Source organism: Stigmatopora nigra, unplaced genomic scaffold (genome assembly GCF_051989575.1).
Source record: "Stigmatopora nigra isolate UIUO_SnigA unplaced genomic scaffold, RoL_Snig_1.1 HiC_scaffold_48, whole genome shotgun sequence".
NCBI lineage: Eukaryota > Metazoa > Chordata > Actinopteri > Syngnathiformes > Syngnathidae > Stigmatopora > Stigmatopora nigra.
The window spans coordinates 66,320-91,437 of NW_027551627.1; the positions used below are offsets into that span (position 1 = coordinate 66,320).

Here is a 25,118-nt window from a genome sequence, read left to right on the forward strand (position 1 = left end):
TGTGAGAGAGAGACTGTGAGAGAGAGACTGTGAGAGAGAGACTGTGAGAGAGAGACTGTGAGAGAGACGGTGAGAGAGAGACGGTGAGAGAGAGACGGTGAGAGAGAGACTGTGAGAGAGAGACGGTGAGAGAGAGACGGTGAGAGAGAGACAGTGAGAGAGGGACTGTGAGAGAGACAGAGAGAGACTGTGTGTGTTTGAGAGAGAGAGAGAGAGAGAGAGAGAGAGAGAGAGAGAGAGAGAGAGAGAGAGAGAGAGAGAGAGAGAGAGAGAGAGAGAGAGAGAGAGAGACTAAGAGAGCGACTGGGGGACGGGGAGAGGGAGAGAAAGAGAGAGAGACTGGGTGAGAGAGAGACTGTGTGAGAGAGAGACTGTGTGAGAGAGAGACTGTGTGAGAGAGAGACTGTGTGAGAGAGAGACTGTGTGAGAGAGAGACTGTGTGAGAGAGAGACTGTGTGAGAGAGAGACTGTGTGAGAGAGAGACTGTGTGAGAGAAAGACTGTGTGAGAGAGAGAGACCGAGTGAGAGAGAGAGACTGTGTGAGAGAGAGTCTGTGAGAGAGAGAGAGACTGTGTGAGAGAGAGAGACCTTGTGAGAGAGAGAGACCTTGTGAGAGAGAGAGACTGTGCGAGAGAGAGAGACTGTGTGAGAGAGAGAGACTGTGTGTGAGAGAGAAAGAGAGAGAGACTGCACGGCAACACATTCGTAACATAAAGTACTAATTTAACTGATCTTTGATTACAATACATCACAAATAAATTTCATCTAACCATTTTATTCATGTATTCTCCCGTGTTGGCTCTATTTGCTCTGCTTCCACCCTGACTTTCAGCTGCAGTTTTTAAAAGGAACCTATCGAGGGTAGCTTCCTTTTGTCTTCCCTTCAAATTTTTCCAAAAATGACGCACACAAATGTCCACAAAATAGGATAACACATCACCAATTGCCAATGGGAAGCACCATATTTACTCACATATAAGCCGCACCATTAAAGTTGCCTTGAAATATTTGAATTTTACAACTCCCTTGATTCCCAATTATCACCTCTATATTCATGGATTTAAAAGGAAGTACAAATGTGTTACTTTGAAGGTAAGATATTCAAAAATCACTCATGGTATTTCTGAGATACTGTATGATACAAAAGTTAATATACCTGTCTTTCTAAATGGATAATATCAATTTATTCAACATGAAAAAAGAATCAAGTCCATATTGATGGGAAGCTGATGCTTTCTAATTTTAAATGTCAAAATATCTCAATTTTTGTGATGGTTCATACTACTCCAATAATTGTCACTTTCTAACAAGAAATAAAATGAAAACAAAATAAAGTTGGAATTTTGTTTTTATTACAAAATAAAGGCTACTTGCTTCTTGCCAAAGAAATGTGGAAGGCAGTGCCCCGACCTCACCAAAATGGTCGCACCCTGACCTCCCTAAGATGGCTGCGCCCTGACCTCCCTAAGATGGCCGTGCCCTGAGCAAGGAGTGACAGGAACGTTTTATGCAAGATACAATTTTTTCAAGAATTTCATTCATAGACATCAAAAGAAATTGGGTTTTACAACAATCTTCACCACTGCCGTGGTTGCCAAAGGTTGGAACGAATTAATTAGTTTTTAGTTCCCATTTTTATGGGAAGGGTTCATTTGAGTTACGAGTAAATCGACTTAGGAGCTCTGTCCCGAAACGCATAAAGCTCGGAAGAAATCTGAGACCATCTCTGTGGCGCTGTCTCAGACTATCTTCTTCATCAGCACCAGCGTTCGCTTTTTTGAATTTACACCAGTGAGAAAATGGACACCACATATTTTTTAGGTTTGGTCTGGATCAAAATGGGCCTTGTGTGTAAACACCTTTAAATTAATGATTACTGTGTTGATGACCCTAATTTAGGTGCATCCTCGTCTCATGAGAAGGAGACCCAGTGTATTAATGTCTGTTGGCCTTCAACAAGCAGGGATTATACAGTGGGGCAAATATGTAAAAAGAAACAGAAAATCACTCAGAAGAAGAAGAATTTATTTCCGAATTACAGAGAAAAATAAGTATTTGGTCACATACAAACAAGCAATATTTTTGGCTGTCGAAGAGGTCTAACTTCTAACGAGGTCTAATGAGGTCTCCCCTCGTTATCTATATTAATAGCATCTGTTTTACCTCATTACCGGTATGAAAGACACCTGTCCACAACCTCACTCTCTCACACTACAAACTCCACTATGGCTCAAACCAAAGAACTGTCGAAGGACACCAGAGACAAAATTGTAGACCTGCACCAGGCTGGGAAGACCGAATCTGCAATAGGTAAAACACTTGGTTTCAAGAATTCAACTGTGGGAGCAATTATTAGAATATGGATGACATACAAGACCACTGACTATCTCCCTCGATCTGGGGCTGCATGCAAGATCTCATCCTGTGGCGTCAAAATGATCACAACGGTGAGCAAAAATTCCAGAACCACACGGGAGGACCTAGTGAAGGACCTACAGAGAGCTGGGACCACAGTAACAAAGGCTACTATCAGTAGCACGATGCGCCTCCAGGGACTCAAATCCTGCACTGCCAGCCGTGTCCCCCTGCTGAAGCCAGTACACATCCAGGCACGCCCTTGGTTCGGTAGAGAGCATTTGGATGATCTAGAAGAGGACTGGGAGAATGTGTTATGATCAGATGACACTAAAATATAACTTTTTGCTAGAAACACAGGTTCTCGTGTTTGGAGAAAAAAGAATACTGAATTGCATCCGAAGAACACCACACCTTTGAGGCTGGTTTTCTGCAAAGTGACCAGGAATTCTGATCTTTGTAAAGGAAAGAATGAATGAGGCCATGTATCGAGAGTTTTTGAGTGAAAATCTCCTTCCATCAGCAAGGACATTTAATATGAGACGTGGCTGGGTCTTTCAGCATGACAAGGATCCCAAACACACAGCCAGGGCAACAAAGGAGTGGCTTTGTGAGAAGTATTTCAAGGTCGTTGAGTGGCCTATCCAGTCTCCAGATCTCAACCCCATAGAAAATCTGTGGAGGGAATTGAAAGTCCGTGTTGCCCATCGACAGCCCCAAAACATCACTGCTTTAGAGGAGATCTGCATGGAGGAATGGGACCAAATACCAACCCTAGTACATAAAGTATTGAGATAAACTTTTGGTATTGACCAAATACTTATTTTCCACCATTATTTCCAAATGAATTCTTTGAAAATCAAACAATGTGATTTTCAGTTTTTTCCCACATTCTGTCCTCATTCTGTTAACAACTTTTCTCATTTCAAGTAGGAGGGCGAGATTGAAAACGTTAATATCTTTTACTCTGATGGACCGGCTTTGGGTAGCATGGGACCGGTGGTTAGGACCACTGCTATAGGGTATCCTCGCTGACCTCTGTTGAAAGGCAGACTACCCCTTAAATTTGTCACTGGTTGGTCATAGGACAGAAAACCATTCGCACTCACAAAAACACTGCCACCGAGTGTGAAACAATCCCACACTACCCGCTCCAACCTTAGGCGAATTAACTACCACACCATCACATAACTTGATCTTATTTCTATCTTATAGAAAATATTTTGCAACGCTGCAATAGTAGCTCGGTAAATAAAAAAAGCATGGGGACAACACTTGGGCGGACACTAAAAAAATAATTAAAATCACCAACAAACTTGACATTTTTTTGCGGTAAGAAGGTGATCTCCAGAAACAACATTATTTTTTTTGTTATTTCATTTCAAGTTTAAAAATACACCTTCACCAGATTAAAATCCCTTAATACACATTCTAATGGAAGGAAAAACACAAATCCTGTTATTTTTTCCAATCCACCCTAAATTTTACGCCTCAGAAATTCCACGACCTCAACCAGTGTTCATCCCATCATACCAAGTGGTTCCTCTGGCCGTCAAAGAGTCCCGACCCTGGTAAAAAAAAAAAACCAAATCTATTAAATATATAATTAAAACAAACCAGCTCAACTGACTTTTTTTCCCCCCATCGCTGTTTTTTCTACAGGTATGACTGGTTTCAAACTGCAAAAACAGTTCATCTGGTTATTTATGCCCAAAGGAAGGTAACTGCTGATATTCTCTTTCAAAGGCCAATAGAAAATTAAAATGTTAAACAAAAGTATATCTATTACTAAAGAGCCACACAATGAATTTTCTGTATATTTTGAAACCTTGAGATTTGTTCTATTGCTCATTATAAATGTGATGTATTGCACTTATATTTGGCTAATAGTCAACCAGTGTACAGTATTCTTTTTATGTACACAATAACCTTACCTTTTATCTTTTTATGATTGTATAATCATAATATGAACGAATGTCACATTTTGCTGACATATATAAACTCCAGCGGCACTATTTTCAGCACTTATTTTCAAATGGAAAGAGAAACCACAGTAAAATTGTAGTGGGGCAAAAAGTATTTAGTCAACCACCAATTGTGCAAGTAACCCTACTTGAAAAGATTAGCAAGGCCTGTAATTGTCAACATGGGTAAACCTCAACCATTAGAGACATCATGTGGAAAAATAATCCATAAAATGGCCTTGTTTGATTTCTAAAGAATTTATTTGCAAATCACTGTAGAGGATCAGTATTTGGTCAATACCAAAAGTTCATCTCAATACTTTGTTACCTACCCTTTGTTGTCAATACCGGAGGCCATACCTTTTCTGTAACTCTACACTAGCTTTTCACACACTTTTGGTTTTAATTTGTCCCATTCCTCCCTGCAGATCTCCTTTAGAGCCGTGATATTTTGGGGCTGTCGTTGGGCAACGCGGACTTTCAACTCCCTTAACAGATTTTCTATGGGGTTGAGATCTGGAGACTGGTTAAGCCACTCCAGGACCTTGAAATGCCCTGGCTGTGTGTTTGGGATCATTGTCATGCTAAAAGATCCAGCCACATCCCATCTTCAATGTCCTTGCTGATGGAAGGAGATTTTTAATCAAAATCTCTCGATACATGGCCACATTCATTCTTTCTTTTACACAGATCAGTCGCCCTGGTCCCTTTGCAGAAAACCAGCCCCAAAGCATGATGTTTCCACATCTTCACAGGGGGTATAGTGCTTCACATGCTTCACAGTGGGTATGGTGTTCTTCGGAAGCAATTCAGTATTCTTTCTTCTCCAAACACGAAAACCTGTGTTTCTACCAAAAAGTTAGATTTTGGTGTCATCTGGTCATAACACATTCTCCCAGTCCTCTTCTAGATCATCCAAATGCTCTCTAGCGAACCACAGACGGGCCTGGATGTGTACTGGCTTCAGCAGGGGGACACGTCTGGAAGTGCAGGATTTGAGTCCCTTGAGGCGCATCGTGCTACTGATAGTAGCCTTTGTTACTGTGGTCCCAGCTCTCTGTAGGTCATTCACGAGGTCCCCCCGTGTTGTTCTGGAATTTTTGCTCACCGTTGTTATCATTTTGACGCCACGGGGTGAGATCTTGCATGAAGCCCTAGATCGAGGGAGATTATCAGTGGTCTTGTATGTATTCCGTTTTCTAATAATTGCTCCCACAGTTGAATTCTTGACACCAAGTGTTTTACCTATTGCAGATTTGGTCTTCCCAGCCTGGTGCAGGTCTACAATTTTGTCTCTGGTGTCCTTCGACAGTTCTTTGGTTTGAGCCATAGTGGAGTTTGTAGTGTGAGACAGTGAGGTTGTTTACTGTTGTCTTTCATACTGGTAATGAGTTAAAACAGATGCCATTAATACAGATAACGAGTGGAGACCTCATTAGAACTCGTTAGAAGTTAGACCTCTTTGACAGCCAGAAATATTGCTTGTTTGTAGGTGAACAAATAGTTATTTTTCTCTCTAATTTGGAGATAAATTCTTCTTGGTGATTTTCAGTTAATTTTTTCCACATACAGACGGTCCTCTACTTACGAACTTTCAACTTACGAACAAACGGTACATACGAACATTTCGGCAAATTGCGTTTGTCAAAAAATGTTCATAAGTTTGACTTTGTATCGCGCGCCTTTTTCCGAGTAGTGCTTCTTTCTGCCTAATACCGACGCCTGGCGCTGTTGGAGCTCAGCTCACCCAGCATCTACCTTCCTCTGCAGTGCAGAAGTGCGTGACGTATCGGCCAGTTTCTCGTAAATCTCTCCATCTCTAATATATGTATACAGTACTGTATGTATTCTGTCCATTTTATTAAGTGTTTTTTCAGTACAAACCAATGCTTGTTACTTATACAAGCCTTACGCATACAAATGCACTTATATACACCTTCAATATGCTTATATAGGCCTTAAACATGAATTATAATACAAAATATACCACTGAATCAACTTCAATTCGAACAATTTCAACTCATGAACACTTTCAACTTATGAACAAGCACTCGGAACCTAACCTGTTCGTCAGTAGGGGAGCGTCTGTATCATAGATTGTGCAATAACAATGTGAAATATCTTAGATTGTGCAATAACAATGTGCAATATCTTAGATTATGCAATAACAATGTGCAATAACAATGTGCAATATCTTCGATTGGGCAATAATTTAAAATAAACCTTACCTGGGTGTGATTTTTTTTTAAATTACTTTTGTTTTTTTATGGGGAAACATGTACTTTGTGGAGTAGCACCATGATAGGTTCACCAATAAGTATTCCCAAGTTCACATTTTAATAACGGAGGCATCTGAGATCATACCCTTTTATTCTTGCAAGAAGAGAATCGATCTACACGCGCCTCCGTTCAGATGATTCTGAAGGCCCTGGTGTCCCTTTTGCTAATATATTCATAAGATTTAAACAACATGCATAACAGAAGTCTAAACATTATTCAGAGTCTCATAACAATTTGTCTCAGTTCTCAAAACTATTGTAGGTCCGTCGAATCTTCCCGAGAGAAAATTGATGCGGACCATCTTGAAAAGCCGCATTTCGCAAAACAAATCAAACGTTCTCAAGAGCTTGTTGTTAATCTTCGGAGTTCGATGCTTCCCAAAACAATTTAACATTCTCTTGCTGTGAACCGTAGTCTCGAGAAATCCACGTGTAAAGGAGAAGTGACCTCCAAAGGTGTTTTGGTTAATTTTGGAGCGAGCATTTCTTTTGCAAGAGATTTAATAAAATGCCTTGTATTAATGTCACATTTATCATAATCATGAACCTAATATTCCTAATAAGCAAAGCGTTCATATATGTAATATTTAATATCCACAATAAGCAAAGCGTTTTTCATTGCAAGCACATGTATATATACTGATTATATTTCAAGTCAATTTCTAATAATGATAAACCTAACACACCACTAATTTCGTTATACGCAGCTTTATACGCAGTATATTGAGAATAAAAGTTTTTGATTTGAGTCTGGGGAAGAAAAACAACTGGATATTGTTTTGGAAAAACATTTTTATTTGTTCTAATTCGCCATCTAATATTAAAGAAACAAAAAACCATTGGTTTAGCAGTACTAAAATTAGACAGATTTCTTGAAGGGGAGGGATAGAGGGAAGAAATTTAGTTTTAAAATGTTATAATTTCTCCCCGCCTTCACCCTAACTTTCAGATGCAACATATGGAGGGTTATTTGCCTGTCTTCCCTTCCAAATATTCTGACTATGATCCACACAAATGTCCCCACAAAAGGATAACACACGACCACTTGCCAACTTGCCCGGGAAGTAGTACTCCTCTCATATTAGCAAATAAGCGTCGCCATTCGCACTGCCTAACGGGAATAGAAAAAAAACACTAAAAAATGCAACGCTTCTCCCAGTGCTTGCAGAGACATTACACAAGGGAGTTGCGACCAGAAAGACAGTGCCCATGATGCTCTAATGAGCAGCCTCTCCTGTCCGCTATATCCAAATTTGTCTTGTATCTCAAGATAAATATTTGCTCAAAATTTTACTTGTATCTCAAATTACTCGTATGTCGGGGTATTACTGTAACAGGTTTCCGTAGCCACAAGGAAATTATGGATTACGGTACATTTTGTTTGGTTCACAGTACTTTGGCATACAGTACATCAGTAAATCACCATAAAGCCATGCCAAAAATAGTGCACTCTCGGCAGCCATGGGAGAAGTATGAGCAGGACTGTAGGACAGAAAGTCCCCTTTCCAGGCACATTTTCCAAGACCATTCCTGAGCCATTCCAACATAAGTATACCAAAAGGATGGGGTCGCCGGTGCACAGACGATGTCCATAACAGCCAAAGACATAGGTAGGAATGCAATAGAAACAAGAATGAAGCATGCTGGCTTCATTTATGATTATTATTGCAACCTTTCAAGTGTCAGGGCGAGATTAAAACGGCTGTAATAATTTTGGCGAAAAACTAGTGCAAAGGTTGCTTACCCAGCGTCCCAAATCTCAGAGTCCTTCAAGGAAACGACTGTCATATACATTGAATGCACACACAACATGAAGTTGGACGGGTGAACACAAAAGTTGAACCACATGTCCAGCAACAGAGGTGTAGCTTCTTGTACCTGGCTGCAAGTAAACTACGTGGACTGAGCCGTGAGCACAATCCCGGCCAGCTGCTACTTGGAGTGGCCAGTCCTTTGCTTCTCCTCCAGACCAACTCGGCACTGTTGGAGCTCAGTGGTTTGGCCAACCTGTGCTCGGCCGAGGAAACCTTCGACTTGGATGCAATCGAGAGCAGCACTGGCGGCATTGTAGCCTAGATTGCGCCGTGAGCCATATTTGTTTTATGAAGGGTCCATGAGACTGTATGCATAGGTGCAGCAGTGTTAACTGTTTGGGTGATTGGGTTGCATGATGATGGCAAAAGAAACTAGGCCCAACCATAAATGCATGTTGTATCAATGTTGCACAAGAAATTCACAACTGTTACCAATTCAAGTAGGATGGAGAGATTGGTAAGACTGCTTCGATAGATGGTTGCCACTCAAGTCTTATGTTCAATGAGATCCCAGTCTCCATACACCTGTTGGACAGTCACACACTTTTTTGGAGTTTAAGTACAGTATTTTCTGTACTATAAGGCACACTGCATTATAGGGCGCTCCTTCAATGAATGACACATTTCAATTTGTTTCCAAGTATAAGGAGCACTGCTTTATCCAGGTCTACAGTAGAGGCTGTGGTTATGTTATGCATCCACTAAATGGTGTTGCACTAAAGAGAATGTCAACAAAACAATCAGATAGGTCAGTCATACTTTATTTATAGATTATAAATCAGCTTTCTGACAACTCCATTCAGTCCCAAAATGAATAAATAGCTGTTTTATTATTTTCTCCTAGGTAAAGTATTAGTAAAGCTTATTAAACTAAATGTAACAAATACAAACAATAAATAATCATCATGTGCTTAAATCCTACTTTCATGATCCTCACACAGTAACTGCAGTCCCTTGTATGAGGTTTAAGATAAGATTAGTATTATTGTCTGGACCAGTGACTTTTAATATACTTGAAGAAAGGTTTTCTTGATGCCTCTTGTGCACACCCACATTTTAGTCTGAGCAGTCGCCAACATTGCCCATAGCTACACCTAGGCCTGTATTTTTTTCAACATATCTGGTAACAATTAAAATTTGATTGGAGTGGACAACTTTATCCATCCCTTAGTCGGCAAATTTCACTGTCATAGTAGCAAGAGGGTGAGAATGCAGATACAGGAAAGACATAAATACACACAGTTAAAAGTTAGACAGTACAGTCACAAAGGCCGCAGAACGACAAAGCAAAAAGCACGAAGTATAAAGCAAAACAAAGTATATGAAATCATTAAGAATCATTAAATCAAATCATTAAGACTGAAAAGCAGAAAAAAAACACAAAATGAGCAAGAGCGGACGGAGCTACCGCTACCGGCTGCCACTTGAGTCGTGCCAACTCGATTGCAGTAGCAAAAACGGATACAGACTCCAGAAAAAAAAATTGTCATACATATGGGACTAGCTGTTACAATACTCAGCAGAAGGAGCAACACCGCAATGGCGCTGGAAATTCGGAGCTGGACAAAAATGCCGGGAGAAGAAGCAACGCTTCAGGCCAACATGGGTTAAGATGGAAGAGCTGTGGGCGCTTACCAGGCCGGAAACAGAGTCGAGGGGTTCTTTTCTGCCACTGTTGTCTTCAGCTCCAGACTACTGAGGAATTGTGCAGATGAGTTTGAAAGAATGACTGCATATTCTTTTCCTCGGTGACAGTCTACAGAAGTTCCCTATTTTGTGGAAGACTTCCTGTGTGTGGTTCCAGTTTTATCCAACTTGACATCTTTTTCTTGAGTCCGTATCCATCTTTGCTACCGCAACCGAGATGGCGCCGTTCAAGTGGCAGCCAGTGGCGGTAGCTCCGTCCACTCTTGGTCGTTTTGTGTTTTTGCTGCTTTTCTGTCTTAATCATTTGATTTGGTAATTCTTAATGATCCCATTTACTTTGCTTTGCTTTGTACTTTGTGCTTTTGCTTTGTTGTTCTGCCCCCTTTGCGACAGTACTGTGTAACTTACTATAACTATGCCTTTCCTGCATCTGCATCCTCACCCTCTTGCTACTGTCACAATGAAATTTCCCAAATGCGGGATAAATAAAGTTATCTGATCCAAAAAGTTGTAGAGTAGGATAAAACTGGAACCACAAGATGGGGAACTTCTCCAGACTGTGACCGAGGTTGTAAATATGCAGTCACTCTTTCAAGCTTATCCGCACAGTTCCTCTGTAGTCTGGAGCTGAAGAATCAACAGTAGCAGAGTACAATTCCTCCCTCGACTCCAGCCTGGTAAGCGCCGATAGCTCTTCCATCTTATCAGGGAGGGAGCTCACTTTCCCCGTAATAATAGATGGAATGGTTGGTCTGAAGCGTTGCTTCTCCCGGCACTTTTGACCAGCTCCGGATTAGGTGTTGCTCCTTCTGCTGTGTATTGTTCACAGCTAGTCCCATGTGTATGACAGCGTAGGCATGGCCGAATGGTTCCAAAATAGAAGTAGCAGAAAGATGCCAGGCCAACATAAAAAAGAAAGTTTGAAAAACATTAAAGTAAAAAGTATAAAGTACAAAGTTAACTAAAAAGGAATGTATTATGATATATTAAAATGTAATAAATAAATAGAAAGGCTGTTAAACACGAAAAAAGAAATGAAAGGGGATAATAAAAATGTCACTGGCTGCCGTGTGATGGCGCTACTACAGTAGATGGAGAATTTGTATGAAAATTCCACACAAAGATTTAATGAGGGACTATTTAATATTCCCTGAATCATTACACTAATTGAAGACCGTTCAGAATTGAAGTCTGAATCATTACATTGTTTATCCATGCAAAAATAAAAAATTACCAAACCAGCCAAATTTGAATGGATAATATCTCCCTAAATCCAAATTATATGTAACACGCTTTAAAATGAAGGAAATAAGGTTTGCTGATCATGCTTAAGACTCTGAAGGCATATCTGCGGACTGCTCAAACAACGCCCTGATTAGAATTGCCTTGTAAGAGCTATCCAACAATGTGTCATTGCCTCTCAGTGGTACCCTATAACCACGGATTAAGCACTGATGACGCTCCAGAATCAAAATGAGGTGTATTTTATGTCTATATCGAGTAGCTTGGGGTGATTTTTAGGTTACCTACCGTTTTTCTCGCATATTGAACGCCTCCGCGTGTAAGCCGTACACTTAAAACTGCCTAAATATAAATGAATTTTATGATTTCTCTCGCATGAGACGCGCCTGATTCATAATGTTTACCTCCATATCCATTGTTCTAATAGCGAGCACAAGTGTGTTACTTTGAAGGAAAATCATAAGAAAAATAATAGCACGTGGTATTTCTGAGATACTGTATGAATCAAAAGTGTCATCGGCTGGATTGCACATTCCAAAAGGGTGTTGCTTGCAAGTGGACAAATTAAAACAGGAAGTGACGTGAGCAGTACGACCCGGAAGTGTGTCCGTAGCGGTGTAGTTTTCACCAAGTCTCGGGGTGTAATAATAGCAGAGGATACACGTTACGCAGGTATTAAGGCTAATATTTTAATGATCGAACGCAAGACCTTCGATAAGCTTTAACAACTATTGGAATGTGCTGACTTGGTAAATACTACGGACACATGTATCAAGGCTACTTGCCTCTGGCCAGTGAGAGCACGTTTGTACCGATAAAAGGTAAGATAGCAGTGCCCTGAGTGAGCGATGGCAGTCATGAGTATGTCAGTTTTTCTCACGTTTTATGCAAGTTACGGTTTATTTTTTTCTTGAATTTCATTCATAGACTTCAAAATGCATTTTTTTAGCGTTTCATCGTTTGATCTTTTCTCTATTTTAAAATAAATCATCGTAGCTGTCGCATTGTTTTGCATTAGGACGTTTTCTTTGTAACCTTGCAGTTTCTTGCATGTCAAGTATAATTTGTACGCATATAAGCCATACCCTTGTATCAGTCATCATTTTTCTGAGTTACAAATTTGGCATATATGTGAGAAAATATGGTTATACTTTGATTTGTGTTTCTAAAACAACAAATATTGGATTTTCCATATTTTTTCCTCATGAGTTATTGTAACTTTATCCCCAGGTACTAAACGCTGGCTGCACGGTTGTTGATCTTAAGGATGGCATAATACGAGTGGAAGTGCTGCTTGGAAAAATGTCCTACGTTATACATTTACGTGAGTAGATATGAAAGTCTGTACGTAGGTGCAAAATATGTTTCCTATCAAAAATATTTTAGTTTTAAATATTTACTCTCCAAGAATCACACATTTGTTCGTTGTGCGTTTTTTGTAATTTTTGCTGTTTTAATTTTGTTTTAGGTCTTTCTGAAAATGTTTATAAAGATATTGCTGGTAAGTTATTCAATTCAAATTCAATTCAAAAGCATTCATTGTCATCATACACCGCTGCGTATAACGAAATTGGTGGTGCTTCTCCAAGCTTTTCAAAGTTTTCCCAGTTTAAAAAAAAAAAAAGTTGAATAAGAGTATAAAATGTCACATCCCGGCTAGGTGAATTCTAAAATATTGCTTATAATTCTAAAATATTGCTTATAATTCTAAAATAATGCACATAATTCTAAAATATTGCACAGATTTCAAAGATATTGTTATTGCACATCCCGAAGTTATTGCACAGAAGGTATTGTGTGTCGTGCTAACTCAAGTTCTGATGGCTGTCCGAATCAAACTGTCCTTAAGTCTATTTGTCCGTGCTCTGTGAGACCAGTAGCGTCAGATCACTGCCCAACGTCCTTCATGTTACCTGACTCCGAAGTTATTACACAGAAGGTATTGTGTTTCGTGCTACCGCAAGTTCAGAGTCCTGATGGCTGTGGAGGAAAAACTGTCCTTAAGCCTATTTGTCCATACTTTGTGAGACCTGTAGCGTCTGCCAGAGGGCAGCAGCTGGAACAGGTTGTGACCAGGGTGGTATGGGTCCCTGACAATGTTCCCGGCTCTGCTGAGGTAGCGAGGGCTAGCAATGTCATCCAGTGAGGGCAGAGAGCAGCTGATGATCTTCTGGGCAGTGTTGATCACCCTCTGCATGGCCTTTCTGTCTGCTGCCGTGCTTCCAGCGTACCACACTATAATGCAGTATGCCAGCATGCTCTCCACAGTGGCTCTATAGAAGGTTACGAGAAGCTTAGTATCCAAGTTGTTCCTCCTGAGTACCCTGAGGAAATGGTCGTTTCTGGGCCTTCTTCAATACTGCCATGGTGTTCGTCGACCAGGAGAGCTCATCCGTGACGTGGACACCCAGGAATTTGAAGGACTGGACCCTGTCTCTGTTTAGGAGTGGGGTCAGATCTGTGCTGCGTTTGCAAAAGTCCAGGATTATTTCTTTTGATTTCTTGGTGTTGAGTGTGAGATTGTTCACCAAACACCACAAAGCCAGTTTGTTGACCTCATCTCTTTAGGCCGCCTCATCCCCTCTTGAGATGGGTCCGACCGAACACAGTGGTGTCATTGGCAAAGTTGATGATGGAGTTGGACTGGTGGGTATGTGTACAGATAGTACAGAAGAGGACTCAGTACACACCCTTGAGGGGAGCCAGTGCTCAGTGTAATGGAGGAACAGAGGTGTGTAACAGTTTGTGGATGGTTAGTTTAAAATTTCTTAATCCAGTAGCAGATGGAAGAGGATAGTCCAAGGTGGGAGAGTTTTTCACCCAGAATGTCCGGTATTATAGTGTTGAAGGCTGAGCTATAGTCAAATGAAAAGCATCCTCACGTAGTTTCCATGGTGCTCCAGGTGGCTCAGTGCTGTGAGCTATGGTGATGGTGTCCTCAGTTGACCTATTTGCTATATAAGCAAACTGGTGAAGGTCAGCTGAGGGAGGGATTGTATCCCTGATATGGCGGGAGAACAACTTTTCAAAGTACTTCTTGATCACAGGCGTAAGCGCAACAGGCCTATAATCATTCAGGCTGTCAATGGTTGTCTTTTTAGGGACAGGGCTAATGGTGGCATTTAGATTAGAATAGCAATGTACTAATAGGAAATGTTTATCAGAAAACAATGTTGCATCATAACATTCCTATATTTGTGGGCACACTTTACAAAAACAGTGCCTAAAGAAAATCCGGGTTATATAAGTCTGTTTGATGAATGACATAATATATTCGTTTTTGCCATTTTTTCCCACAGTTCAGACTGCCTTTTCTGTTGGAAAGATCCAGGTAACCATATACAAGGAAGCCGAAGAAAAATGGTCCAGCTGTGGTCAGCCCTTGGAATTCCATGATACTTTTTTGGCCAAAAAGGACAGAGGTAAGCCTGAAGTTTATAGAACCATCAACTGCTTTGCTATGTTACTCCTCGGTGGTGTGCTAGAGCTTATCTCAGCTCACATTGGGCAAACTATGAGATAATCATCATTTGACCTCTGAAAACAAAAAAGCAACCATCAGTTAAATATTCTAACTCAATCTTCAACTATTTTAGAGAAACTACAGCCAATTTAAAACATCTGCTCAATTATTTAAAAACTGTGAATCTTAATTTTAAAAATTGATTTCATGCCTCTAAAATATAAGATCTAAATATATGTTTGAATGTAAGGTTTTTCATCTAAAATAAAAAATATAGATATTCAGCATTGATCTTACCAGTTTGCCTTTACTGTACATCTCAAGTAACCTGTGCTTCTCTAAAAGAAATTGACCCATGTGTTTTTTTAAGGATCGATACAGGTACCAGTTATTAGTAGAGGAGGCCGATGACTGATGTGTCGAGCCAGTATTCATTTGCAGTTGGTGTAAAATTTAGTGTTATAAATAGTTGGTGTTTATATAGGATGCAAAGTAGTAACCAGCTAATGAAACATCTTCTTTTGCAGGTCTTTTCTTCCGGGATTGTGTGTTGGTATCGAAGACTGAGCTCAACCATAACACACACATGTTTCAATTACAGCTTCCAAGTGGGAGTGCCATGCATGTGCCTGTTGGGGCACACGTTTACTTCAAATCCCGTATTCACGGTAAATTAAGTAATATCTCTACTTACAAATGCCGCTATGTACGAAATTTTCAGGTTACGAAAGCTTTTCATAAAATATTGTCGCAAATGGATTGATTCTCATTTTAGAACCTCGCTACAGTCTACTGGGCTCTCATTGGCAGTCTAAAAACAACCACTATCCATGTTTTAAGATTCTCTCTTACATACCCGTCAACCTCGGCTAAATGTTCCTCTTATTAATGATTGCAATTCCCCTTATTGAAAACTGTTAAAAACTAAGAAATGCAACGCAGCATGTATTTACTAGCATAAGGCACACGTAAAAGTAAAACATTTACTACAAAGTGTATGGCTTTCTGACGCCACCGGGCCAAAAGGGCATGATTGTGCCCATATCATGCCCTATCCACCTTGGCTAAAAGCTTCCCATATTAATTTCCCACATTTATTTATTAACTTATTACCTATCTATTTATGTCTAAAATGCCTTTCCTATTTCTCTATCCTCGCCCTCTTGCTACTGCAACAACGAAATTTCCCAAATACGGGATGAATAAAGTTATCCAATCCAATATTAATGATTACAATTTCCCTTATTAAGTGATAAAATCAGTACATATGTACACACATGCAGACACACAGAGGGCACATGGTAAAGTCTAAAATGTTCTACAAAGTGGTCGGCTTTCTGATGCCGTCGGTTCATAGGGAAATGCGTGTGTGCACATCATGCTTCAACGCGGTTAGATTTTGTATGCTTGATAGGTTCACCAATAGTTATTTCCAAATGCACCTTGTAATACAAAAGAGACAGGATGACTATCTTTGGTTTTTCTTGCAAGAGAACCGATGCGCCTTCGTCCTGGTTCATTCTAAGGATTTGAATCCTCTTCTGCTCATTTATTACATAACAACAAGCATCAGTTCAAAACAATTTAAGGTCTGTCGGATCCTCAGAAGTCAAAACAGTTGCGAGTATTCTCAGAGGGCGAGCTGTATCGCCACCTGGTGTGGAATCCGTGGGAGAGGTCGAGGTTTCAAAACAGAAGAGCGACTTTCCCGTTGTAAATCAGGGTTGCAAGCAGATGTACTAAAATGACTTTTTTAATGTTAATCAGCTAAGTTAAAGCAAATATATAATAATGTAACATTAATGAACCTAACATTGGTTTTTATTCATTTTAAGACATTATTATATAATTTCCTTATCATTTTCTCTCATTTTTGTGAGTTTCTCACTATCATACAAAATTGGGTCACTGACCAATTTAAACGGTTTAGTTATTGGGTGTTTGAGGACTGTGGAACAAATGAATTAATATACATATTAAGTACTGCTCTACTTACAAAGAGCTATTTTCCAGTTACGAAAAAAGTTCTAGAACTAATGAATTTCATAAGTAGAGGTATGACTGTATTTGTTGTGAAAAGTCAAAACCTATTAGATAGTTAGTCGAGATGACAAAATTGTTATCACGTTATAATAAATCAGTATCGATCATTTTCACAATAAGTCACGTTTTTTCGTTCAAATTTAAAACTTCAACCTTCTGTGGTTGCGTAAATTTATTTAATAAGGGACAAATCAAAAGGCTTTATTGTCATTATACACAGCTGCGTATAACAATATATAATAATTAATGTTGCTACTCTACAAAGTGCATTTTCCCAATAAGAAAACATAAATAGTAATATAAAAGTATAAAAAGTCACATCCCGGCTAGGTAAATTCTAAAATATTGCACAGTCTAAGATATTGCTCATTGTTATTACACATCCCGAAGTTATTGCACGTTCAGAGTCCTAATGGCTGTGGGGAAAAAAACTGTCCTTAAGTCTATTTGTCCGTGCTTTTTGAGACCTGCAGCGTCTGCAAGAGGGCAGCAGCTGGAACAGGTTGTGACCAGGGTGGTATTGGTCCTTGACAATGTTCCTGGCTCTGCTGAGGTAGCGAGGGCTGGCAATGTCATCCAGTGAGGGCAGAGAGCAGCCGTTGATCGTCTGGGCAGTGTTAATAACTCTCTGCATGGTTAACAATACAAAAAACGATAATAAACCTTACAAATACAACGCTGCACATATGTACTCACATCGGCGCACTTAAGAGTCTAAAATTATTCCCAAAGTTGAAGGGCTGCCCAGTCAGTCGATAAACCTTTTGTATGCTCTTATATTGGCATTTAAGTGTTTTTAATGTAAAACTTGCATATGTAGACACATTCATAAGCAGAAGTACCACTGTAGATATTTATTTCAGCTAATAACATGAGTCATCTTTTAATTCTGTATATTTTAATTGTGCTTCATTGCGAAGAATTGTCTTTAAAATGTCTGTCTTGACTTTTTAAGAGTTGCAGATATTTTTGGTGAGATTCGCTGGGAAATTTCCCCATTTTTGCCCTAAAATTATGTTCTAAGTTTCCTTAAAAAGGTATTTAAAAAAATCACTTGTTGAAACTTGCAAGATATCTGACCTGGGACATAACACCCTTTTTCAATCATTGAGACACTCATTCAATTTAATGATGAAGTGTCCCAACACCCATTTGTGCGTCTGTCCATTGGTGAGTCATAAATCAATTTGGAAAAAGTCATCCGGTCTTTTGATGTAAATTCTCCCACCCACTTACTCATCTTCTCTTTGTCCCTTCCATCAATTGAGTTAGATTTGATGACCGTGGTTGAAAATGGCGATTTTGGCAATTTTCCCCTTGGAAAATGATAGATTTTGGCCACTAGCTTGGCAATCCAGGACAAAAGTGAAGGGAAACTTCATCTTCCCTGTTTTGTGTATGGATATATATTGTACTGGTTCTACGTCCTCCATTGGTGGCAAGTGCCTGTCCTAGACGTCTTTGTAGCTGTCTAGACGTGCCTCCGCTGTCATGCACGCAGGTTCAGCTGTGAGCAGTGGACAATAGTGCCGGGCAGGAGAAGAGGCAATGCTCCAGACCGAGCGTTCCATCATTGTAATGGGAGCATGAGATCTCTCTTCGGTCAGATGGAGGAGTTGCCTGGGCTGCTTGTGTGCTTTGAAGCCCGCCACCGGCCTCTCGGCTGCTGCTGATTAGGTGATACGAAAGTTTAAGAAGATCTAGGCAAGGAAGATCATCCCCATACTAGTGAGGCACTGTGCGATAACCTCAGTCTCAGTCTGCAGAAGGTCCCCACCTTGTGGACTTCCTGTGTGTGGCTCTAGTTTATTGCCTAGGTCTGCAATGTGTGTCATGTGTCTGACTTGCTACTGCAACCAAGAAATGTACCGACTCCAGGATGAAATAAAGTTCCAATGAAATCCAATTCACCACCAGATGGAGATTATTTGGCGGCTCACTCCTTTTCTTTGTCCATTGATTCCTGTGGATACATCACTTTTACAGAGAAAATTATCAGAAAAGTACTCCATTATATTATATAACTTTAATATCTGTTTTTATTCAGACATAGAGACAGTGCGACCATACACCCCAGTGGATCAGGGTCTTTCTATTGGACCCAATAACTCATCAGAAAACAACAACCTCTCTTTTATGATTAAGATTTATCCCAATGGGGTGCTTACTCGACATCTCAACAGCCTATGCCTCGGTAAGTCTTCTACTGTGATCCTTCGGTAAATCGTGTTTTTATATGAAGTATATATATTTTTTAAATTATAAAAACGTCGAAATTCACGCTGAAATGAAAATTAGGATCGCGCTTCTTTGGTGCCGATTTGGATGGCACTCAGCGCTGAAGAAGAAGCTATATTTCACTGTGAAAGAATGATATTTAAGAAAAAGGCAGAGAAGATGACATTTTGTCTTGTAACGTTTTGTTGCGAATGAATTTCCTGTTGCGCACATCACCTTTGGAGAAAGACTGCGGTGTGAAACGTCCGTTCGGCGAAAGGTCAGTTCGGCGAAAGGTCCGTTCGGCGAAAGGTCCGTTCGGCGAAAGGTCCTTTCGCCGAAAGGTCCGTCCGCCGAAACGTCCGTCCGCCGAAAGGTCCGTCCGCCGAAAGGTCCGTCCGCCGAAAGGTCCGTCCGCCGAAAGGTCCGTCCGCCGAAAGGTCCGTCCGCCGAAAGGTCCGTCCGCCGAAAGGTCCGTCCGCCGAAAGGTCCGTCCGCCGAATGGTCCGTCCGCCGAAAGGTCCGTCCGCCGAAAGGTCCGTCCGCCCAAAGGTCCGTCCGCCCAAAGGTCCGTCCGCCCAAAGGTCCGTCCGCCCAAGGGTCCGTCCGCCCAAAGGTCCGTCCGCCCAAAGGTCCGTCCGCCCAAAGGTCCGTCCGCCCAAAGGTCCGTCCGCCCAAAGGTCCGTCCGCCCAAAGGTCCGTCCGCCCAAAGGTCCGTCCGCCCAAAGGTCCGTCCGCCCAAAGGTCCGTCCGCCCAAAGGACCGTCCGCCCAAAGGTCCGTCCGCCCAAAGGTCCGTCCGCCCAAAGGTCCGTCCGCCCAAAGGTCCGTCCGCCCAAAGGTCCGTCCGCCCAAAGGTCCGTCCGCCCAAAGGTCCGTCCGGCCAAAGGTCCGTCCGGCGAAAGGTCCATTCGACAAACTGTCCGTCGCTAAAATGTCTGTCAGCGAAACATCTTTCCCGCGAATTGTCCCAGTACCAACCATAAGACACTAAAAAATATAAATAAAATCAATAAATAATTATGCACTCAAACTGATCACCAACATTAACTCAGGAGCAAAATATTTAAAAAAACTTTAACCTGAAAAACAAAAATTTATAAAATAAAATGTGCTCATTTTCAAATCAACGATGATGTTTGGATTAATGGCCACAATGCGCATGTGTTGCAATGCACAGCGTTTGAAGCAGGACACAGCAACTCTCAGATCTTGCTCAATGTGTTGCTGGGACCTGTAATTGCTTTTCAGAGCAGCAACAAGCAGAGAAGCCAGTCTCTCAAAGAAAGTGCACAGCTTGATGTTCCGTTCCCATCTCCTCACAGATAGCAGAGAATATTCCTGTTTTTAGTGGTCTGGTCTATTAAATTGACTACGCCTAAAATGTCAGTCATAACCTCACCTAATTCAGAGGAAAAGTGTGTTTATGCTAGTGATTCTCTGTGTATAACACTGTGTCCACTAGCATTAGGTGAAGCCTTCTTAATGAGATTCCAGAGTCCTTTTCTCCTCCCTGCCATGGTCTGTGCTCCACCAATCCAAACACCAATGCAGTTCTCCCATTTACGCCCATTCTCAGTCAGGAAGCAGTATAGCAGTGGTCTCAAACCGGTTCCACAAAGGGCCGCAGTGGTCCTGGTTTTTGTTCCAACCGATCCAGTGCCGGCATTTTAACCAATCAGGTGTCTTTAAAATAAGTAGCACCTAAATCTAATTAACTGATTGCACTTGCAAAAGGTATCCTTGTTGGAATGAAAACCTGCACCCACTGCGGCCCTTTGAGGACCGGTTTGACACAACTGCAGTATAACATTTTGAAGAGCTCTTCAGCGGTGGCTCTGTCTCTGACATATTTACAAAAAAGTATATCCCCACAGAGGTCATGTCAAATCGAAAATGAGCAATAAACAAATTGTTTTTGTTGCTGTCAGTTGCTTCATGAAATTGTAAGGCAAAACGTTTGTCTTTGACTTTTTCTACCTGCTCTTCTTTAATAGCATCAGCAATGTCATTTATACGTCTTGTAACAATGAGCTTTGGACAGAGGCATTTTTATTTCCGCAGCACTTGCATCATCCAGCATGACAAAGACCATGTGACCATGTTTAATGCTGCATGCAGTATCATCCTACTACTACTAATGACAATAATAATCAGACATAGACAAACCCGAAGTTGGTGGTGCTTTTCCACAAAGTGTGCTTTCCCAGCAAAAGGCCCAAATAATGATTTCAGACTCGTTGGCACTCTGTCGTGATGGATACATCACATCTCCCCCCGAGCGTAACCAAATCCCAGCGACTGCAGAAAAAGTTTGCCTCGCAGATGCCAGAAAAAAAAACGGTTCACTTACCTCTCTTCCCTTCAGCCAGCAGAAGGCAGATCACCGCCCAACTTCCTTCATGTTACCTGACTCCAAACTTATTACACAGAAGGGATTGTGTGTTGTGCTACCGCAAGTTCAGAGTCCTGAGTGCTGTGGGGGAAAAACTGTCCTTAAGCCTATTTGTCCGTACTTTGTGAGACCTGTAGCGTCTGCCAGAACAGGTTGTGACCAGGGTGGATTGGGTCCCCGACAATGTTCCCTGCTCTGCTGAGGTAACGAAAGCTGGCAATGTCTTCCAGTGAGTGCAGAGAGCAGCCAACGATCTTCTGGGCAGAGTTAATAACTCTGCATGGCCTTTTTGTCTGCTGCCGAGCTTCCAGCGTAACACACTGTAATGCGGTATGCCATGATGCGCTCCACAGTGGCCCTGTAGAAGGTTACCAGAAGCTTAGTGTCCAAGTTGTTCTCCCGAGTACTCTGAGGAACTGGATGAGGAGTGGGGCCAGATCTCTGCTGTGTTTGCGAAAATCCAAATTGGTAATATGCAATATTCCCTGCCACATCTTTGGGTTATTCCCTGTCAAATACTCCTCAATTTTCCCTGTAAATGCGGCCAGGTACTTGGTCATTTGGTCACCGGATGTTTGGTCGTCCGGACGTTTGGTCGCCCGGACGTTTTGTCGTCCGGATGTTTGGTCCCCGGACGTTTGGTGCCCGTTGGTCGCCGTTCTTTTGGTCGCTAGTCAAATGGTCACAGAGAGTAAGTACTGTTGAAAACAGCTCTCAACAAGAGTTTAATATCTAAATATCTACTGTTGATTCATGAGACAGAGGTTAATATCTAAGTACTGTTGGAACCAGCTCTCAAAATTATATTACAGTCTTTAAGCCTCTAAACAGTCTTTAAAAATGCTTTGTTGAAGTCACCAGCGACAATAAAGACTCGGTCGACGTGGTCAAGCTGTTGTTTGTTTACAGTCGCTAGCAGGAGACTAAAGCTCTAAATCCGGGGAGCAGTGAATGTTAATGATCCTACTGTTGCAGCACCGTTCATTGTGAATGTACACGCAAAGTGCCCCTCCTTTGCTTTTCCCTGATAATTATTTTGAACGATCGTTTCAGAATAGCGTCCGGCTGGCTAGCCATACTGCGGCGTCGGGGATTTGTGGGTGTAGCCACGTTCCTGTGATGAAAATAATGTTGCAGTTCCTGACAAAGCTGATGGCAGCAAACTGGAGTTCGAAATCATCCATTTTGTGGGTGATGGATCTGGCGTTGGTCAAAAAAAATACTCCGAAGCGGTGCTCGGTGTGGTTGCTGTTTTAGCTTAGCAGCCACTCTACTCCCACTCTTACCCCACTCTACTCACGCACACTCACACTCCACTCTATTTTGTTAATGTTCCCTTTGCGATGTTCATTGTAACTTTTCTTGAATCCTTTAGGTGATCATATATCTGTTAGTGGTCCACATGGTACCTTCAGTCTCCGCCCTCTACATGGTACCACAGTTCTCTACTTTTTAGCAGCAGGTACAGGATTCACTCCAATGTCTCGTCTCATTCGACTGGCACTACAGGAGATCACCACGATCAGGTCTGTAAGAATTGTGTTCATCCATGGATGTATTTACATTAATCCTTACACTTATGTAGTTGTGACTGGCCAGAAAGTCGGATGTGATGACGCAATTAAATTTTACCTTTAACTTAGGAAAATACAATTATCTTGTTACTATTGGCTGGCAATGAGGTAGCTGCGATAGGCTCCATGCTACCCGTTTTAAACTTCAAATTTCAATCAATATTTTATAGTGAAATAAAACAGCCAATACTAAAATCAACACATCTTTTGGTGAACCAACCTGCAATTTAATCCTTTAATTTTAAGGTAATGCACCTGCACTCGGCTATGTCCACCTGATTGCCTGCGTTCAACTCTGCTTCACTCACACACTCAACCACCAATTGTGCCAGTTATCATACATGAAAAGATTTGAGAGGCCTGTAATTGTCAACTTGAGTAAACCTCGACCATGAGGGACAAAATGTGGAAAAAAATAGAAAATCACAGTGTTTGATTTTTAAATAATTTATTTCCAAATAAGAGTGGAAAATAAGTATTTGGTCACCTACAAACCAGCAATATTTCTGGCTGTCAAAGAGGTTTAACTTCTACCGAGCTCTAAGAAGGTTTCCACTCGTTACCTGTATTAATAGCATCTGTTTTAACCCATTATCGGTATAAAAGACACCTGTCCACGACGTCTGTCTCTCGTACTCCAAACTCCACTATGGCCAAGACCAAAAAGCTGTCGAAGGACACCAGAGGCAATATTGTAAACCTGCACCAGGCTGGAAAGACTGAATCTGCAATAGGTAAAACGCTTGGTGTGAAGAAATCAACAGTGGGAGCAATTATTAGAAAATGGATGACATACAAGACCACCGACTATCTCCCTTGATCTGGGGCTCCATGCAAGATCTCGCCTCGTGGCAACAAAAGGATAAAAATAACGGTGAGCAAAAATCCCAGAACCACACGAGGCGGACATGGTGAATGGCCTACAGAGAGCTCGGACCACAGTAACAAAGGCTACTATCAGTAACACAATGCGCCGCCAGGGACTCAAATCCTGCACTGCCAGGCGTGTCCCCCTGCTTAAGCCAGTACACATTTATTTTTATTTTTTTAACATTTAAAAGAGAAAAAAAATTACCCCCTTGTATACAGTACACCATATAGAATACGGGTAGAGAGAGTGAAATTCATGTTATAACAAAAAAAAACTAAAATATGTTGTTTCAATGTAATATTTGTATTTTTTTATTTTTATTTTTTCCCCAAAAAATCTGCCAAGCTCTGAGTCCACGATAGCTGAACCGCAAAGTAGCGAGGGAACACTATAAAATAAAAAGATTGACTGGAGTGTCAAAGGTGCATGTTAAGAATATCTTCAGGTCAGGGTTTCTCAAAATTTAGTGATATGCCAGAAAATTACTATTTGTGCACACCTACAAATGAAACAGAAATCCAAAAAACTGACTGGTAAAGAATGATAGTTAAGGTATGCAAACTTTCAGTAATGATTCTTTTTTTAACGTTTCATAATATGCTACTATGTAATGATTACTCTGGAGGCTGTAAAAGTTACTAAGCCTCAAATAAATTTGTCCGGTGTGTGTCCCCAGGAAAACTCTGTTGCTGTTTTTTAACCGACAAGAAGCGGATATCTTTTGTCGAAGGGAACTTGATGAATTAACTGCCAATGAAGAAAGGTATTTTACTATTTGTGTATAAAGCTATCATATAGTGTCTCTCAGTCTTTATTAATAATCTCGAAAGGTATACATTAAATTGTATGTGATGTTTTGTATGTATTAGACTTGGGTTAATAACTTTGGTTAGTAACAATATTTCATAAGATTTTGGCCAATTGCCTATATTTAAACCCGGTATAATTTATTTGGTTATGTAAGGTAATTTTAAAATGGGGTGGGGTGGCGGGGGGTTGTCGGGAAAGCAAATCAAACTTTAAATTTTAATCTTGAATTAATTTATATTACTGTATACACTTAAAAATAAGTTATCTAACGTTAAAGTAAATTTAAACCCTGTGCAGTAACCTAGGCAAAGATGATAATGTATTCCACGGAGGCCTTCGAGGCGGAACTTCCTGCTTCTCCATGCCTCTGAACGAGTCTTTCCCAGTTCTTTGATTTTATTTTAAGTAGTGTTAACATTAATGTGTATATTTATATCTACATGTA

The 25,118-nt window shown here is 40.9% G+C and overlaps 1 protein-coding gene across 3 annotated transcripts in view; it reads left to right on the plus strand.

Annotated features, from left to right (window-relative positions):
• cyb5r4 (cytochrome b5 reductase 4) overlaps positions 1–25,118 on the plus strand; it is a 54,487-nt gene that overhangs the window by 23,448 nt on the left and 5,921 nt on the right. Inside the window, exons 5-14 of one of the 3 annotated variants that reach the window (XR_013325572.1) lie at positions 3,851–3,926; positions 4,018–4,075; positions 12,532–12,625; positions 12,770–12,802; positions 14,601–14,723; positions 15,292–15,432; positions 18,855–19,001; positions 22,794–22,944; positions 23,599–23,866; positions 24,540–24,626. Coding sequence is in view for 2 of the 3 variants with exons in the window: in XM_077711848.1 (XP_077567974.1) it covers positions 3,851–3,926; positions 4,018–4,075; positions 12,532–12,625; positions 12,770–12,802; positions 14,601–14,723; positions 15,292–15,432; positions 18,855–19,001; positions 22,794–22,944; positions 24,540–24,626 (910 nt within the window). In the remaining variant the exon portion in view is untranslated. The remainder of the gene's footprint in view (positions 1–3,850; positions 3,927–4,017; positions 4,076–12,531; positions 12,626–12,769; positions 12,803–14,600; positions 14,724–15,291; positions 15,433–18,854; positions 19,002–22,793; positions 22,945–23,598; positions 23,867–24,539; positions 24,627–25,118) is intronic. The other 2 variants (XM_077711848.1, XM_077711850.1) reach the window with 2 other exon arrangements.